An 18,190-nucleotide genomic window follows, 5' to 3' on the forward strand; every position below is an offset into this window, starting at 1 on the left:
GTCCCCTGCGAATCAACATGTTCATTTCACATATTCCATAACTTTTTTCCATTTCGTCTCCCCATTTCAAATTTTGGAACACGTTGCTTTACTGTAATAGGCAAGTGTTGTGTTTAATGGTGAACGTGTATGGAGGCGTTTGACTTTATAGGCTTGTCAACATTTAGCTACTGTATATGCATGAGGTATAGAAAAGCGCAGCTCCATATGATGTTCCAAGATGAAAATATTCCACACAGAGACACACACACGTTCAGTTAGTCTTGAACACGGATAACATGATTCACACCCCATGAACATAGCCTATTACAATTGATGGAAACATTTCTTTTAAATATATCCAACACAAGACCAAATTCCTTAGTATCTAAAGCAAATGAAATACACAATGTGCAGGTGAGCCACGCTGCCTTCTTGTTTATTTCATATTATTCTTACAGAGTAGGCTGTGCAGACTGCACCGAATCCCCACAGATTATTTTGGGTCTGGTGATGTGCTATGCAGAGTGCAAGGTAGAAATTTCATCATTCTGCAAACAAAATATGTTTAGACAATGAGAGAGAGAGAGAGAGAGAGAGAGAGAGACATTATGCTTCATCCTCCATCTGCATTTATTGCTGGCAAACCATAAAATGTGTGTTTAACATAAAAAGAAAAAGAAAACACATCCTTAATTTGCATGGTGTGCAATTAGTATGCAGCCAGTACCATAGCTTCAAAGGCTACACTGTGTGTGTGTGTGTGTGTGTGTGTGTGTGTGTGTTCATGTAACATTTTCATACACCACTTCAATGCAATCATCTCCATATACCCCTTGTTTCTTTGTGTCCTTGTTTCCATAGCAATGACTCATAGTAGTCAATTTCTTGCATGACCGGCCACATTCTTCCAAATACCTGCCACTAGGGGGAGACACTTGCATACACAGATTTAGACTCACTCACTCTGTAGACAACCACACACACACACACACACACACACACACACACACACACACACACACACACACACACATCTCTCTCTCTCTCCCACACACACACACACACACACACACACACACACACACACACACACACACACACACACACAGTGAATCCATCCCCTCCCCACATTTTTGGCCCCAAATACACTCCCACAGTAGGTCATCTTTCACATGAAAGTGACCTCAATACTAATGGCCCTCGAGCCTGATGACGATAGAAGTTTATTGAGGCTCGTGTCGCATTCTGTAGTGTAGGCTATATGTCAAACTGAGTGCACTGCTGGACTGAGCGACGATGCCCGCATCCATCACTGGCTTATCTAATCTTCAATAGAGACTTAGAAAAGTGCTAATTACTGAGAATAGTATGCTATGCGACATTGTATCTGTTTAATTGATTTAATGGGATTTTAATTATTAAGACAGGTACATTCTCAGGAAGGTGTATGCCCTGGATATTTGATTCCCTCTGAAGCACAGTAAGACTACAGGGTATTCTGGCCCAGGTCTGGCTGACCAATGCCACATGTGGACTAGAAATAGTCCTCTGACAAGGCTAACCTTTTATGGAATGAATTTGTGTTGAAAGTCATTCCAGAATTAGACATGTGGACCTAAATGTCTGACAGAGGTTCTATAAGCCCCCTTTTCATTATTACATCATTGAACAGAACCCTTGGTTAAACTTGCACATAGGCTAATGTGTGATGGTAAGGTCCAGACCACCTTTTTGTATTCTTCTGAAGTGCCTGATAGCTGCTGCTAACTGTAGGGTCAGGTTCATCTTGCAAGAGGACATGCTTCACAATGGAGACTACTGTCTCAACAGATTTGCTAAGCTGTTACATTATGTAATGTCCTTTTAATATTATATTCATACTTGAATCATTTAGCACAGGCTTTTATCCAAAGTGCTTATGGTTCGGTGATGGCATACACTTTTCTTACCGCTTCGTCTCCCTTGGAATTAAACCCATGGCCATGGTTTTAACAGTACCACTCTGTAGCAGATAAGATACAAGACCCGCAAGATGTTTAATTCATACAATAATAGGATTTGTGCACCTTAATCAAACATTATGAATAGTCTATCTGTCTACTTTTAACTCCTGGCCATCTCTGTGATAGGTTCTATGTTTTGCTCTAATGGGGGTCACATGGTTATCTGAGTAATGATTAAGGAAATTGCTTTTTCACAAAAAAACGAGGGATACATTTAACTTGCCTTGATAATCTGAAGTTTCATTTCATAAGATGTCCTGAGAAAGGAGTTTACTTTAAGAAGTCTAATCTGCACTATAAAAGGCCATGCAACAGTTACTTATTCCCACCTCAAAATAGTAATAACCATGTTATTGATTATGAATAATTATGTAATATTTTTGTGTGGACTTTTTGTCATTGAATATGAGAAGTGTAATTCTGAATTTGTGCAAACTAGAGCTTCCGATATACCTGCACATTCAGTGGATCTTCATTCTGATTCATGTGCTTCAGGCTATAAGAATATGGCAAAAGGCACTACAATCATCACCGAAAAACAAGCACAGTGCCTAAAATGCAATGGAATAATAGCAGAACACAATCCTCTCATTCCTCCTTCAGAACTGGGCAGTGACTGGTACAGCTGGTAGGTTTGGCATGAAGGAGTATCATAATGAGAGAGTAGACAGTTTAAAACAGGAGGCCAAGCAGCTCAGGGCTACAGTTGGGGATTAACCAGTATGTTGACGGAAATCTTTTAAAAGAAAAAAAACAACAACAAACAAAAAACCATAAAGACATGGGAGAGGAGCTCAGCTGCACAAAGGACTCACAATTGTTTTTAGACTGTTGCTGCAAAATTCTTTTGTAAGTCAGTGCCATGGGTTTTGGTCATTGTTGCTTATTGAAACAGTTGTATCGTAGACATAATGTGACGTAAGTGCTGTGGACGAACTTATCAACAGTTCCAGTTCCAGAGTCTTGCAGTGTCCTCTAGGCCTACATCCAGCAGCCTCCTATTTTTGTGGTTATAGAGAGAGAGAGGAGAGTGAGTGAGTGAGAGAGAGAGAGAGAGAGAGAGAGAGAGAGAGAGAGGCCCAGCACACTTTAAATCTAAGCAAGTTTAGAGGACACTGTTTTTTTTCTAAGGAAAACAGAAAATAGGTCGCCCTGATTAGACTCTAGCTTGCGCTGCCATGGAAGAACAGTGGAGAGGAGAGTTAATTGGTCTATTTTAGTGCCTGTGGGCAGTGTGATTGTTACTCAATCAGCAACTAAACATGCGGACTCCAGTTACACGGCTATTGCGTCTTCTAGTTATTGCTCCCAAACATATTCAGTGACTCTCACGTTTCATAAGACTGGTGCTCCAGCGTCACCCAAAACGCACCTGATCCACTGATAGGCAGGCACTAGGACCCGGTCCAAGCTCACGTGAGCTCTCGCGTCTTGGCCAAAGGAGCAGCAGCGGCGCTAGGGGAACAATAAGCGCTCCGTCAGTGGAGTTCAACGGAAAGCGGAGGGATGGAAACGCGGAATGACGGCTTGTGAATGGAGTCTGGGACTGGAACCAGTCTAACGGAAAAAAAACACGCCGCCATTCTTCCTCGCGCACACTGAGAACCATTATGCACCAGTGGAGTGATCTGGGTCACACACACACACACACCGACCCGCGCGCGCACACGGAGGAGAGTAGAAGATAAACACCAGACAGGCGCTGCTTCGCATTTCCCCCTTGTTGGATAAGGTACGCACCTTCACTTCTGAACCGAACCCGGACGCATGGGATGCACAGCGTATACCGGTACTTAAAACAAAACATAAATTCAAGCAACACGGGAACAGCAGCTTTTAGGTTCAAGCAATCATCTTAATGGACAAAGTGTGACTAACCTTCAATAAGATCGGTTACTAGGTGCACCCTTGGATGGAATGGTGGAAAATAACAAAGAAAAAGCAACGGCTGTTAGAGAAGGTGCTGAGGGACTTCAGGCACCCAAAGCCACGCGGTGATTGAACTGAGTGGCCAGGGGAGTTGAGTGGAGCACGTGAGGGACTTGGTTATCAGTCATTCAAGCTTTGTTGTTTTTCATTACTAATTAACGATTATTCGTGCCCCTGCAGTTCCGCCCTCCCGCGGTTTACATTTGAGCCGTCAGAGGGGGCGCGAGCTAAGGACGTCCGACATCAGTTGACCTCGAGAGCAGGTGCTTCAGGCACTAAGGTCTCTGCGCAGCGCGTGAATGCAGGAACATGCGGGAGAGAGGCAGGGCGCAAGCGGGTAAGTCTGCTTAAACTTCACGGTCAACACCAGAATTTTTATTTATTTAGATGTTGAGTATAAAATGTAGTACAATTAATTTCGCTTGACTAAAGTAACCATTGTGTGCATCAAGCAGAGTGGCTATGTTTAGGGCATGCAGCAGCTTCAGTGTCAGCAACTGTTTCAGCACACAAGAGCAAACACACACACACAAAGAGAGAGAGAGAGACACACACACAGGGTAGAAATGTGCTGTCAACAACAGATAAACAACACACAGTGAAAAAGTAGCTACACAAATCATGTGTGAAAACATCCCCATATAGAACATACAGCTCACTTTTTCTTTAGCACAGACAGATTTGCAGTCGTTCAGGAGCACGCACACACTCTCACACTGTGATAGTGAAGGGCAGCTGCACCCTACCACACAGATGAGAACACAGGCATACACACGCATGGAAACACACACACACACACACACACACACACACACACACAGGCACATACACACACACAACACAACCACACAGGTACATACACACACACACACAACACAACCACACACACACACACACACACACTCACGCATAGACACACAGACAAGACACATGCAAACACACCCAAACACATACACACACACACACACACACTTTCAGCACTGGGAGTCTGAATCTAAGGGTATGTGTGTGTGTGTGTGTGTGTGTGTGTTTCCGTTTCCCTCCGCAGCAGCGCCCAGGTGTGTGTGCCCGCCGTGGCGCCATCGGCAGGGCAGGGTGGGGCAGCGTTGGGCGGCGGAACTCTGCTGGAGGACATGCAGGCGCTGTCACTCACCCCAATCTCCACCTCCGAGCTGCAGCAGCGCTACCAGCTGATTGGGCCACTGGGCAAGGGCACCTACGGCCGTGTGGACTTGGTGGCGCTCCGGGGTCAAGGTGTGTTTTCGTTTTTGTGTGTGTCTGTGTGTGAGAGAAAAAAGAGATTGTGTGTGTGTGTGTGTGTGTGTGTGTGTGTGTGTGTGTGATTGCAAGAGAAAGGGACAGTGAGCACATGTTTTTGTGTGTCTCTGTGTGCGTTTTTGTGTGTCTGTGTGTGAGAGAAAAAAGAGATTGTGTGTGTGGGTGTGTGTGTGTGTGTGTGTGTGTGTGTGTGTGTGTGTGTGTTTGCAAGAGAAAGGGACAGTGAGCACATGTTTTTGTGTGTCTGTCTGTGAGTGTGCGAGACTTTATGTGCTTATAGTATATGTATGTTTGTGTAAATATACACACACTGACTCTGTGTGTGTGTGTGTGTGTGGGTGTGTGGGTGTGTTTGCGCACACAGGCACCAAGCTGGCCCTGAAGTACGTGAATAAGGGTAAGACGCGGCTGCGCTCCTTCCTGCGTGAGTACAGCCTGAACGCGGCACTCAGCTGCAGTCCGTTCATTGTGCAGACGCTCGACGTGCTCTTCGAGACTGAGGACAGCTACGTGTTCGGCCAGGAGTATGCGCCCGCTGGGGACCTCTTCGACATCATCCCCCCACAGGTACTGCAGCGCCGCAACCTCATTTCCTGCCCATAGGAGGTCACTTCCTTTTGCCCTACAGCTTGTCAACTCATGCATGGATGCATGTGTTAACTAACGGGTTGTGGATAGGCAGAGCAAGGTGACAAGCCACTTCCTGGAACCCAGATCGCAAGCTCCATTCACGTCTATGGCTATATCTCTGGATTTCATTATATACTGTATGTTGAGCTGTTGTCCCTCTGTGGTCCAGAACATGTATTTCCGACACGTTTCAACGTTTCCACTCTGTATAAAAATGTCATTAATCTCAGGTGTGCACTTTGCTTTTTACTGCTGTCTGCTAGCTGGTAGCTACATCCTGTACATGCAGGACAGCATGTTAGACAGCAGATAACGGTTAATCCAGAAGCTAGCATCGGAAGTTCTAAAAGACTTGCCGCATATGAAATATGTGAAATCCAGTAAGAAAACAACCACTGTAAAATTAATTTAGTGAAACTCTTAAGATATATTCCAACTAATTCGATCATCAGCAACAAGACGTTTGATTCTGTGACCCGTGACACATGACATCATCACGGTTAATTGATATGATATGACATCATATTAAGCATTCCTGAAATGTCATTCATGATTATAAAGCCATCATCACTCTCAACTATGACCCTATTAACATTCATATCACAGTCTATATGGATGGTTTTGTCAAGTTTTCCTGAGTCCTTCGTTATTAAAGGATAATTCCGGTATTTAACACTTTGAATTCCTTTTGGACACAAACATGTCCTTAAAACAACACTTAACGTTAATTTTCAAAACTGTGCAACTCACCGAGTGGATCACACAATGTGCGATTCAAATTCTCTAATACTTCACCATTGTTAAAAACATCAAACTGTCTCACTGTCATCATGATTACCGTCTTCATCTTCATCATCATCCCCATCCTCATCCTCATCTACATCCCCTGCAGAGGTAGTGAGTGTGTGGTCATTCACCTGCCAGCTAACATCGTCTATCTATCTTCATTATGATGTTGTTCATGTGCTGTCTTCCCTGCCTGGTTGATATCGATACCTTATATTGGATTTTTGTCTCAACAATACTGTTGCACTGAAGTGTGCTCTCTCTCTCTCTCTCTCTCTCTCTCTCTCTCTCTTTCTCCTCTGTTTTTGCTCTTTCACTCCATCTTTTGTCATGGCTCTTTCTCTCTATTCCCTCTATTCTTTATTGAATTCATGTCCTGCTGAATTCTCTTTTGATATCTGTCTGCCTGTCTTTCTTTGTCCAACCCTCTGTCCTATTGTACCCATCTCTCTGTCTCTCTCCCTGTCTCTCTCTCTCTCTATATATATATATATTTCTTCTTCTCCCCACACCTTTCCACCCTCTCTCTCCTTTCCCCCTCTCTCTCTCTCTTCTCTTCTCTATCCCTCTCTCCATCACCCCCCCCCCAGGCAGGTCTCTCTGAGGACGTGGTGAAGCGCTGTGTCCAGCAGCTGGGCCTGGCGCTGGACTTCATGCACTCGCGCGCGCTCGTCCACCGCGACGTCAAGCCCGAGAACGTGCTCCTGTTCGACCGCGAATGCCGGCGCGTAAAATTGGCCGACCTGGGCATGACGCGGCGGGTGGGCAGCCGCGTCCGCCGCGTCAGCGGCACCATCCCCTACACGGCGCCCGAGGTGTGCCAGGCGTCGGGCGCCGAGGGCGTGATGGTGGCCACCGCGCAGGACGCGTGGGCGTTCGGCGTGCTCACCTTCTGCATGCTGACCGGCAACTTCCCCTGGGAGGCGGCGCTGCCGGCGGACGCCTTCTACGCCGAGTTCCTCCGCTGGCAGCAGGCGGGCTGCCCGACGACTGTCGTGCCCTCGCAGTGGCGCCGCTTCTCCGATGACGCGCTGCGCATGTTCGGGCGCCTGCTCGCCGCCGACCCGGACCGCCGCTGTGCCGTCAAAGACGTCTTCTACTTCCTCAAGTACGAGCTGCTCACCCACCACCGCCGGCGCGCTTCCTGTCGGGCGGGGCCCACTTCCTCCTCTCGCGCCGCCCACAGGCACGCTGAGCCCTCCCCGCCGCCCGGGACTTCCTGCCTGCGGCCTGCCCCCCTCAAACGCAGCATCCTATCGGAGCCGCACTCTTCCAGGGAGGAGGCATCCAAAAGCCCATCCCCTAACCGCAAGGACAAGAGCAAGATGATGATGGCCACACCGATCGAGATCTGTGTGTGATGCACCGCCCTCCTTTACCTCCTCCAGCCTATCAGAAGACAGATCACTCCCCAGCAGACTAGCACCCTGCAGGCACCGCCAGCAAGAATGACACACGCTAGTGTCCGTCTGTGGCACACACACACACACACACACACACACACACACACACACACACACACACACACGCACATACACATACACACACACATACACAGACACACACACACTCAGAGACACACACACACACACACACACACACACACACACACAGACACACACACACACACACACACACACGCATACACACACACACACACACACACACACACACACACACACACACACACACAGAGAGAGAGAGACAGTGACTCAACCCATTAATTTCTGTCTCCAATTAAGCATAACACACACCCTATACAACTCCATTATGCGACCCCAAACACATACTCACTTGCTGCCACGGCACTTTATCATGCCAAAACAACATCAAGGACCTATAATCCCTGACCTTTGACCTATCATGTCAACAAATCCTAGCAGGCATCCTTACACTGATTGTTTTTTTCCCTCACAACAACCTGAAGCCAGACTCCAGAGATTCACTTCAGCACTCACCCCTGAGGAGACCCTCATCCAATTAAATGTCTGCTGAATCCATCACCAACAAATCACAGGGGCTCTCTGAGCCAATGAGGGTTTGTCTTGATGCAGAACATTTACCCTCCCTGGGCCCTTTGGACCCTCCCATTCCTGGTGCTGATTGGATGGCACCACTTCCACTTCATCACTTGACTTCCATTTGTGCGTGTTTGTTAACACAGTACAACATCATGCTGTTAGATTACAGGGATATTTTATAGTCTTCAGTGTGTGTGTGTGTGTGTGTGTGTGTGTGTGTGTGTGTGTGTGTGTGTGTGTGTGTGTGTGTGTGTGTGTGTGCGGTATGCATTTTTATCTGTGTAGAAATCTGCGAAAGCACACTATTTGTATAAGGTTGCAAAGAATATTTTTAGGTCGGCCTAAAGGTCGGCCTCTCTCTCTCTCTCTTTTAGGCCACTAGTGGCCTAAAAGAGAGAGAGAGAGAGAGAAAGGGTGGTGATAATCTTTAAAATGAAGATAATGGAAACACTGGTCTTTTCATAAGGTCTTTACTATCAACGCTAGTATTCAATAAGTCAACATAATTCATGCTTGTTAGTATGAACTTGATAATATAAGTCAGATCGATACTAATGAAAGCACAATGAATAAACTCTATGGTGTGTGAGGCTATAGTTCCAAAGTCAGGGATAACCCTGCCATATAAAATGTTTATGGAGATGATTATTGTATTTAACATAAGAAGTCATATCACATGTAGCTAGCCTATTATTGTATTGTTTTTCTATGAAATAATAGTGAATTACATTGTAATGCTTGCTGATAGAAATAGCTGATGTAGTTAAGATTGTACAGGGCCGCAGAGGAAGGAGAGAGTGGCTTCCAAGTGCAAGGAGCGCACCGAGTGCGTTCAGAAAGATCACAACCACATTTCAAGCACAGATGATCACCAGGGAAGAGTGAATATGAAATTGTTGTGTGATCGCATAGTAGAAATGTAGCTTATTGTATATAAAACTAAGGAGAGGGAAGGGCGAGTTGGGGCAGTTGTTTTGGGTAATAAACAGGACAGGGGTGGGGAGTTGGGGCAGTTGTTTGGGGTATTAAACAGGACAGGGGTGGGGAGTTGGGGCAGTTGTTTGGGAAAATAAACAGGACAGGGGTGGGGGAGAGCATAAATATCTGAAATTGCACCAGAGATGTAGCAGAGGTGTAAATTTAGCGGCGATGCTAAACTGACTGGTCTTCCAGTGCTATGGAGTAAGAGCTGACAGCAGACAAGGACACACCAATACCCACACACACACACACATACATATACACACACACACACATGCATACATATACCCACACACACACACACATACATATACACAGCAGTTCATATTCACAGATAGCCACTCATACATGTCACAGTCTTAGATTTACATAGGTACTTTCACACACACTAAAGAGTAGACAATGTGTCTCTCTCTCACACACACGCACTTATTCACACATCATGAAACCACATAATAGGTTCAGCTGGTAGCATACATGTGTTTCTGAAAGTGTGCGTGTGTGTGTGTGTATGCAACTGTCATTAGAAATGTTTCTTATGAAGCATCTCTCTGTATGTGACTATAAAGCTACTTCCAGTGATCACACTGTTTTCTGTCTTTTCTGCCTGTCATGAAGACTACACATCATTAGCTGCCAAGAGTAGCCTCTCTCACTGCATCTTTCTCTCTCTCCTTTCTAACCCTCATCTCTCATCCTGTCTATTCATCTCTCTCTCCCTCTATCTCTGTATCATTTTCTCTCTCTCTACCTTTGGTTGTGTCTCTCCTTTCACTCGTTTTATTTCTCTTGTTTGCATTCTTTTCCATCCTGTTTCCTTTTTTCCCCTTTTCCTCTGTTCTCTGCTCCTCTCATCCACATCTCTGTCTCATTTTCTGTTGATATGCATATTCTGTTGATATGCGGCTATGTGTTGACCTGACACCCTTCTCTATTCACATTTCTTTAACATTCTTTATTCTCTCTCTCTCTTGTTACTCCTCTTTCTCATTCATTTTGAGTCTTCCTCTCCGGCTATTTCAAAAAATGTTTTCCAATAGTCAATTAATCTTGAAGTTCTGACTAAGTTGGCTGGTTTGTGCCTGAAAGTGCAGCATCCATATAAAATGTGTGCACAGCACATACACATACTGCAGCAGGTTGGGTGTCCTCCTTCAGGAAGTGGGTCACCTGGTTTTCATAAGTCACTTCCACTCTCCACACCGGCAGCACAGTACTCATGCGGGCTCAGCCCCTATACCCTAGCTCTGGGGTATATCATTCACAGTACTCATGCTCTAGCTCTGGGGTATATCATTCACAGTACTCATGCTCTAGCTCTGGGGTATATCATTCACAGTACTCATGCGGGCTCAGACCCTATACTTTAGCTCTGGGGTATATCATTCACAGTACTCATGCTCTAGCTCTGGGGTATATCATTCACAGTACTCATGCTCTAGCTCTGGGGTATATCATTCACAGTACTCATGCGGGCTCAGACCCTATACTTTAGCTCTGGGGTATATCATTCACAGTACTCATGCGGCTCAGACCCTATACTTTAGCTCTGGGGTATATCATTCACAGTACTTATGCGGCTCAGACCCTATACTTTAGCTCTGGGGTATATCATTCACTGTACTCATGCTCTAGCTCTGGGGTATATCATTCACATGCGGGCTCAGCCCCTACAGTATACTCTAGCTCTGGGGTATATCATTCTGTGTGTTTCTGTTTGGAGATGGTGCTTTTTGTGTAAGTTAAAAGAGAGGTAATATTGTGATATTTCACAGACTGATTCAAGTGTTTTTACAGACTGATAGTGTGTTTGTGTTTGTGTGTGTATGTATATGTGTGTGTGTGTGTGTGTGTGTGTGTGTGTGTGTGTGTGTGTGTGAGAGAGATAGAGAGAGACATGTAGGTGTATGTGTGTGTCTCTCTCTGTCTATCTAGATGATGATGATGTGTGTGTGAGTGTCTGCTATGTGTGTGAAGAGGCAAGTCGTCTGGCCTGTGTATGTGTGTCTCTGTGGGTTTGCCCTACTCTGTCTGACTGGGAGTTCACTGAACTCATATACCCCACCCTCTCCGCCCCAACACACACACACACACACACACATGCACCATCAGTAGAATCAGTGAAGCGCACAGAGATGCTCCTCCTAACCCCCTCCCTTCCAGATGGACTAGTGATATTAATCATTTTATCCTTGGTCTGTTCACCACCATACAACCTTATGTGTGTGTGGCATATTAATGCATGTGAATGTGAATAACATAAGCTGTCACTGTGTTCTCCCTGTGTAGATGTGTGTGTGTGTGTGTGTGTGTGTGTGTGTGTGTGTGTGTGTGTGTGTGTGTGTGTGTGTGTGTGTGTGTGCGCGCACGTGCATGTGCATGTGTGCAAGACAGAGAGAGAAAGAGAAAGGTAAATTGGGTTGCAAAGTCCCTGCCTCCTTAAACAGAAGACAGAGGGCAGATAAAAGTAGGATAGAGAGAGAGTGGAGAGGAGGGCAAGAAAACTAAGCCATGAAGAGAAAGAACAGTACACACACACACACACGGACAGAGAGAGACCATTTTACATTACATACTCTGTTGAGATTGATACGTATAAAGACAATTGTGTTCACAGAATTTATTACCACTTCACAATCAGCTTTATAGCAACACTATGTAACAATTTGTCACATTTTGAGGCATGCTTCTATCAGGCAATTCTAATCTTCATATTTGTTTTGATGGCATATGATCATGTGAAAGGCAGATAAACACTAGTGTTGTTACCACCAGCCATCCAGGATATGCACTACGCAACTCTACGACACTAGGCAACTCTGTGTTCTGTGTGCAGTGCCAATGAGACTTTCAGGGAGCTATGGCACACACTAGCTTCAGTGTGTTTGGGAATCCTTCTGTGAAACCAGGAGACGGGAATGGAGATCCCCCATGGAATAGAACACTTGAAACACACAAATAAAACATCGGAAAGTTTAAAACTAGGACTTGAAAGGACTTCAAAGTCAGTGACACAAAACACCAGATCTGAAATGTGTTTAATTCATTTATTTTTTCCGTTTCATTTTTGTCCCTTTAAGATCGTAATGGTGTCAGTAGGTCATGCTTCTCTCTATAGGGACTATGAGTGCATCAGCGTCAAGATCCCACCTCCAGCCTCTAGGAATGTCTGTGTGTGTGTGTGTGTGTGTGTGTGTGTGTGTGATACACAGGTGTTAAAACGATTTAAAATTCAAATTAAAAGTCACCAAGGTGCATGCCAGTGGCCAGAGCCAGCTGTGCCAGTTGTGTTAGAAAAAGAAAAAGAGTCATCCTCGTAATGAGCTTTAAAACAGTGCAGTTGATAGGGTGCTCAAGAGTCCTTGAATTTGATGTTGCAGTTTAAGTGTTTATGACCTGGAAAGAGATACTGCGTAGAAACAGTTTCAGAAGCAGAGAATATAGAAGCAAGAAATCTGTGCATGATTGGTCCTGTATATCTTCCCTTCTGAATGCATAAAGAGAATATTTTGACCTTTAAGGTCTAGCCTATAGTCATGTAAAATGTAAATATAATGCTGATTTGATTTTAATTCCTACTCTTTTTCCTCCTCATTGGTTTCTTGTTAATTGCAATATCTGATGTGTATTGTAGACTGTGGAACTCAAGAGGCAAAAGATGTGGACAAACAAAATGAAAGTGGAAAAATATCTATATTTCTTTGGCTTTCCATTTGCATTTGGGCTCAAAAAGAGGAAAAAAAAATAGATGACAAAAATGCATTGATTTCTGTTTTCCAATAGGCAGTCAGGTGGAGACACTGGGAGAACAATATAGTATATTTATATTCTGTGCGCTGATGTCCACATCTTGTTCTCTGGCTAAAAGCAAGGAGGTCCGATCGTTTTCTTCCAAGCAATTGGGGTTACCATGGAAACAGGACACCAGTACACTTGACAAACACTGTTTATGGAGGTGTGGGGGGCAGCAAATTCTTTGTTTGTTTGTTTGTTTTTACATTGAGTGTAGCAATAATTATTATTATTATTATTATTGCATCAAATTACACTTAAATGGAGTCAGACCAAACACATGCACACACAAACAACAACATTTGTGTGCAGAAACACAAGTATACCAACCAAAATAAGCTGAAGAATAACACGTTTCTAAGAATACCAACCTGACCTTAGAGGTACCCTGTTCAGGCAGACACACAGAGAAAACAGGAAGTCAAAGCTCTGCATTTCCATGGCAACTGATTTAAAATCTAGTTTTAATGACAAGCAACAAACACCAATTTATCTGTCATCTCTGAAGTTATCCCTCTGCTCATTTATTTTTACTGTGTGTGTGTGTGTACTGATGCATGTGAAAGTCTGGAAGTGCATTGGGTGTGACTGTGCCTGTGTATTCATTTGTAGGAGATTTAAGGGATTTTATCACAATGGTGTTTATGAACACACACACACGCACACACACACACACACACACACACAGTAAGCCTTCTGGCAGGCTGGGAGGCGGGGTGTGAAGAGATGGCTGTCTGCACCTCAGAGGTCTGACCTAAATTACAGCCAGAGAAGAACCTGTGCGTGTGTTTGTGCGTGCATGTGTGTCTATTTGTGTGTATGCGTGTGTGCATTCTACCATACTCAAAAAGATTACTTTGTGTGTGCACACGTATGTATGTATTCCACTGTGTGTCCAACAAATCACACTGTGTATGTGTTTGTGCTACTACATATCTTGCAGATGACTGTGTATGTGTGTGTGTGTGTGCGTGCGTGCGTGCGTGCGTGCGTGCGTGTGTGCGTGTGTGTGTGTGTGTGTGTGTGTGTGTGTGTGAAAGAGACAGATTTAAGCCAGCGTGGAGCTGTGCATCTTCTATGCTGTGGAAGCCCAAGGGGGCAGACTCCCTCTTTCCACAGCTCTTTCTGCGTCACTGCTGTTTTTCCGCATCTCCCTGGGCTGAGAGAGAGAGGAGAGAGAGAGAGATGGGAAAAGAAGTGTGTTAGAAAGAGAGTGAGGCAGACACAAAGAAGGAGAGACAGAGACTTAAAGAGGAGGAAAGACACACTTAGAAAAAAAGAGAGAGAACCAAAGAGTGGGAACAGGAAAGAGAGACAAAGAGGAAAAGAGAGAAACATCATGGGGAGAGTGACAGAATGACTAAAAACCAGAAGGAGAGAGAGAGGAGGGAGAGAGAGACTTAAGGAGAGGAAGGTGGAGAGAAGGGGGAAGGTGAAAGAGAGAGAAACAAAATATAGCTACAGGAAAAGAAACACTGAGAGAGAGAGAGAGAGAGAGGGAGGGAGAGAGAGAGGGGGGGAGGAAGAGGCAGAAGCTGATATGGGGTGCTTGAGGAGAAGAGAGGAGATGAGAGTGAATCGAGATCAAAGCACATAGATGCCAGCAGAGGACACATACTGAACTCGCCCCCTCCATCAGCAGTTCAGAGTTCAGTGCCACCTCAACTCCCCTCTTCCTCAGTGTGAGTGTTTGTGTGTGTGTCAGTGTGTGTGTGTGTGTGTGTGTGTGTGTGTGTGTGTGTGAGTGTGTGTGTGTGTGTGTGCGTGTATGTGCGTGTGTGTGTTAGTGTGTTAGACTTGCACATGGGAGGATGAGAGAGAACGAGAGAGAGTTAAAATTTTGAAAAGACCTTTATTACAGAAGTTCAACTAATAAACATGACATTAGTTTCTTTAAAAAAAAGAATCACACTACAAGAAGTGTGCAAAGTTAAGCTCATCATTTACAACTGAACATGAAGTGCTATTTAAACACCAAATACTTTCAAACATTTGTACGTTTTCAGTTGCTTAAAAAAACATATATGGCTAGAATCCAGATTGAAGCAGTAAAAATCATTACAACATCCTGATTCTGCCCATTTTCAGGCTATACATCCCCATTATTTTGTTTTAATTTTAAAAGGCTGTTTCGTTTTAAATACATTCTCAGTCCATAGAGCGCGTTTTCAATTTCTGAATCTTGTCCACACAAGACAGGAGGAGGGAAAGATAGGCTAGTAGTGGAGGTCTGACAAGGTCCAATCAGGACTTCTGTTTAAATCCCTGTCACCATGGTAATAGCCATGTCATAAATGTTGGTGCATGCGCAGCGAACAAGTTAACGTAAAGAATGACGTCTCTTTAGTGATTTGGGGGAGATATTTATACCATTCAATTCAGATTTAAACAAGGATTTACCTGATACTTTTATTGTCAATGTGACCTCTCTGTTTGGAGTTAAATAACATAAGTTGTAAAAAGGGCCAAATTAAATTAACAAAGATTCCATTTATTAAAGCAATAAAGGTCTACGCACGGCGATGCGACGGCGATTTATGGCAGGCGACTGGCAAGATGGAATAGAATCTATTGAAGTGAATGGTGCACGCACACAGCAAGTGGAACAACAGGGCGACCGTCGCTGTCACTCAAACTCTTTCTATTTTTCAGGGCGTCATCTCATAATAGAAAACAACTGTCTGGCCACTGAATTGATGGGTTAGCACTTTTTTTCTGCTGGCTGCATAAAAAATTGCCCCTTGGGGATAATAAAGACACCTTGGACCTTGAACCTCAATGAAGGACAGTTTTGAGGTGTGGTTAAATGTTAAGTTCAACTCAGTTATACGTACAGAAGCGGGTACGGGAGCATGCGCGTACTGAAAAGTGCATAACTGAAGCGCGTAAAAAAGGGCTTACACATGATTTACGCGTGAATGGGAGAATTCGCCCCTTAGATCCTTTTTAGGGAGAAGGGTAAGAACTGCTGTGGCATCTCATGGTAGCAGCCTTCAAACTAAACTGTCATAGAGCCCCTCAAGCAGATGCTCAGGGCTGGCCAAAATCACTCATGGAAGTCCGTCCATTCCAGGCACCTTTCCACTCTCCATCCTTTCCTTGCAGCACCTTTTGCAACTCTCCAAAGATTATCACCTCACTGAATGATCTGAGACTTTTGGGAGTGTGCCTTAAAGGGAAACTTGGCAGGATTTCCCCCTCTGCTGGAGAAATTGTGCATTATGCTATATCAAACTGTGGAAAAAGGTAACAATAAAGCACATGGATTTGTTTACAAACAAAGCTAGCTAGCAAATCAAAACGGTTAGGATGATTTTAAGGGCCCAGCACTGACAGGAGACCCCCAGAGAGCACCCCAATAATATTATATTAGGGGGCCCAGAATTATTGTCTTTCATAGGGCCCACTTTTTCTAGCAGTGCCCAATTTAGTTTTCTGCTCATAGTTTATCAAAGTCTTGGTTATGGAGATGGTGCCAAATTCTAAAAATTCCAAATTTAATGACCAATAATATCCAGTTAATTGGCACAAAGACAGACGCACTGGAAATGAATAGAAGTGCCTGAATAAGAAAAATCATTCTGTATCACTCTCAACCGTCCCCTTTCCTCGTGGGCGGATTATGAACTTTTGGGCCCCTGGGCCCAGATGTATTAAGGGCCCCCCACTTATTGCCGTATATGTGGGAGGGGGGGTTTGGGGGTCCTCCCCCAGAAATTTTTTATTTGTTTGATGTGATTTCCTGTATTCTGGTGCATTTTGGGGATGGCCAATACTAAATTCAATCAGATTCATAGCCTACATCCTGATTTGTTGATATTGAGGCAATGATTCCATGCAAAGGCTTGGGCTTCAGGACCCCCTGACCCCTTGGGCCCCTGGGCCCGGTAGGCCCGTGCAGTAATCCATCCCTGCCTTTCCTGTTTGTTTTATGCAGGCTTTGTTTTAAGGCTTTTCTTTCTTTTTGTGGGAGTTTTAAACAAAGTCTGTTCAGTGTTTGCTTCAAAAAGGTCCTTGTCAATCCTCATGAAAACCAGGGCAGACTGATTGTTGCTTCAGGCAGATGACTTCAGAGACTTTCTGGGGTGAGGCAGGCCAAACAACCAAACACAGTGCATTAAAGGACAGGGAAAAAAGGGCAAACTGATTGTTGCTTCAAGCAGATGAATGCATCGGAGACTGTCCAGATAGGGGAAATACCAACTAAGGGACATACATTATTATTAGGCCAAAACATGCTTTAATGTCTGAAAAGTGTGTATTTGTGTTGGTGAGTGAGTGTGTGTTTGCGCACACAAAAACAACTGAAAGTTTATGCTGATGACAGGTTGGCCTTCCTCTCCCCAGTGAGGCCAGAAGAAGAGCTTATACGTACTGTGTAAAGACTGGTGTGTGTGATTGATAATTGATTGATTGATTGATTTGGATGGATGGGTGGATTTAATTGATTGGTCTTGACAAACTATCACACATGTATTACACATTATTCCCGTCTAATATTACATTTACAAGATCTATTCCATATGTTATCTATTCTATTTTCTTTTCTATGCTATTGAATTTAATGGTTATCTCTTATAGGGACAGCACCATTCCAGCTGTGAAATTAATAAAACATTTAAAGTGGTTTATGGGATTGCCACATTTTTTTGCACCACTGTATGTACTATGTAGCCATTGTCATTGTATATGAAACATTGTGTAAAAATTACACCAATATGCATGGATTGACATGTTTAATGAAACTTGAAAATCCGATGATCCAAAAGATCACCTAGTTGTGTAGGT

General features: G+C 44.3%; 1 protein-coding gene across 1 annotated transcript; it reads left to right on the plus strand.

Moving 5' to 3' along the window:
- Nucleotides 1-4,223: 4,223 nt before the first annotated feature.
- Nucleotides 4,224-7,969, plus strand: sbk1 (SH3 domain binding kinase 1). Its single transcript, XM_076298816.1, has 4 exons — nucleotides 4,224-4,251; nucleotides 5,004-5,168; nucleotides 5,557-5,759; nucleotides 7,199-7,969. Exons 1-4 carry the CDS (start codon nucleotides 4,224-4,226, stop codon nucleotides 7,967-7,969), a joined length of 1,167 nt encoding a protein of 388 aa, XP_076154931.1.
- The last annotated feature ends 10,221 nt before the right edge of the window (nucleotides 7,970-18,190 follow it).

The sequence above is a fragment of the Alosa pseudoharengus genome, unplaced genomic scaffold (genome assembly GCF_046254945.1).
Source record: "Alosa pseudoharengus isolate Yale_2024_CS ecotype anadromous, Long Island Sound unplaced genomic scaffold, YU_APseudo_1.1 YU_APseudo_1.1_scf_21, whole genome shotgun sequence".
In the NCBI taxonomy this organism is placed as follows: Eukaryota; Metazoa; Chordata; class Actinopteri; order Clupeiformes; family Clupeidae; genus Alosa; species Alosa pseudoharengus.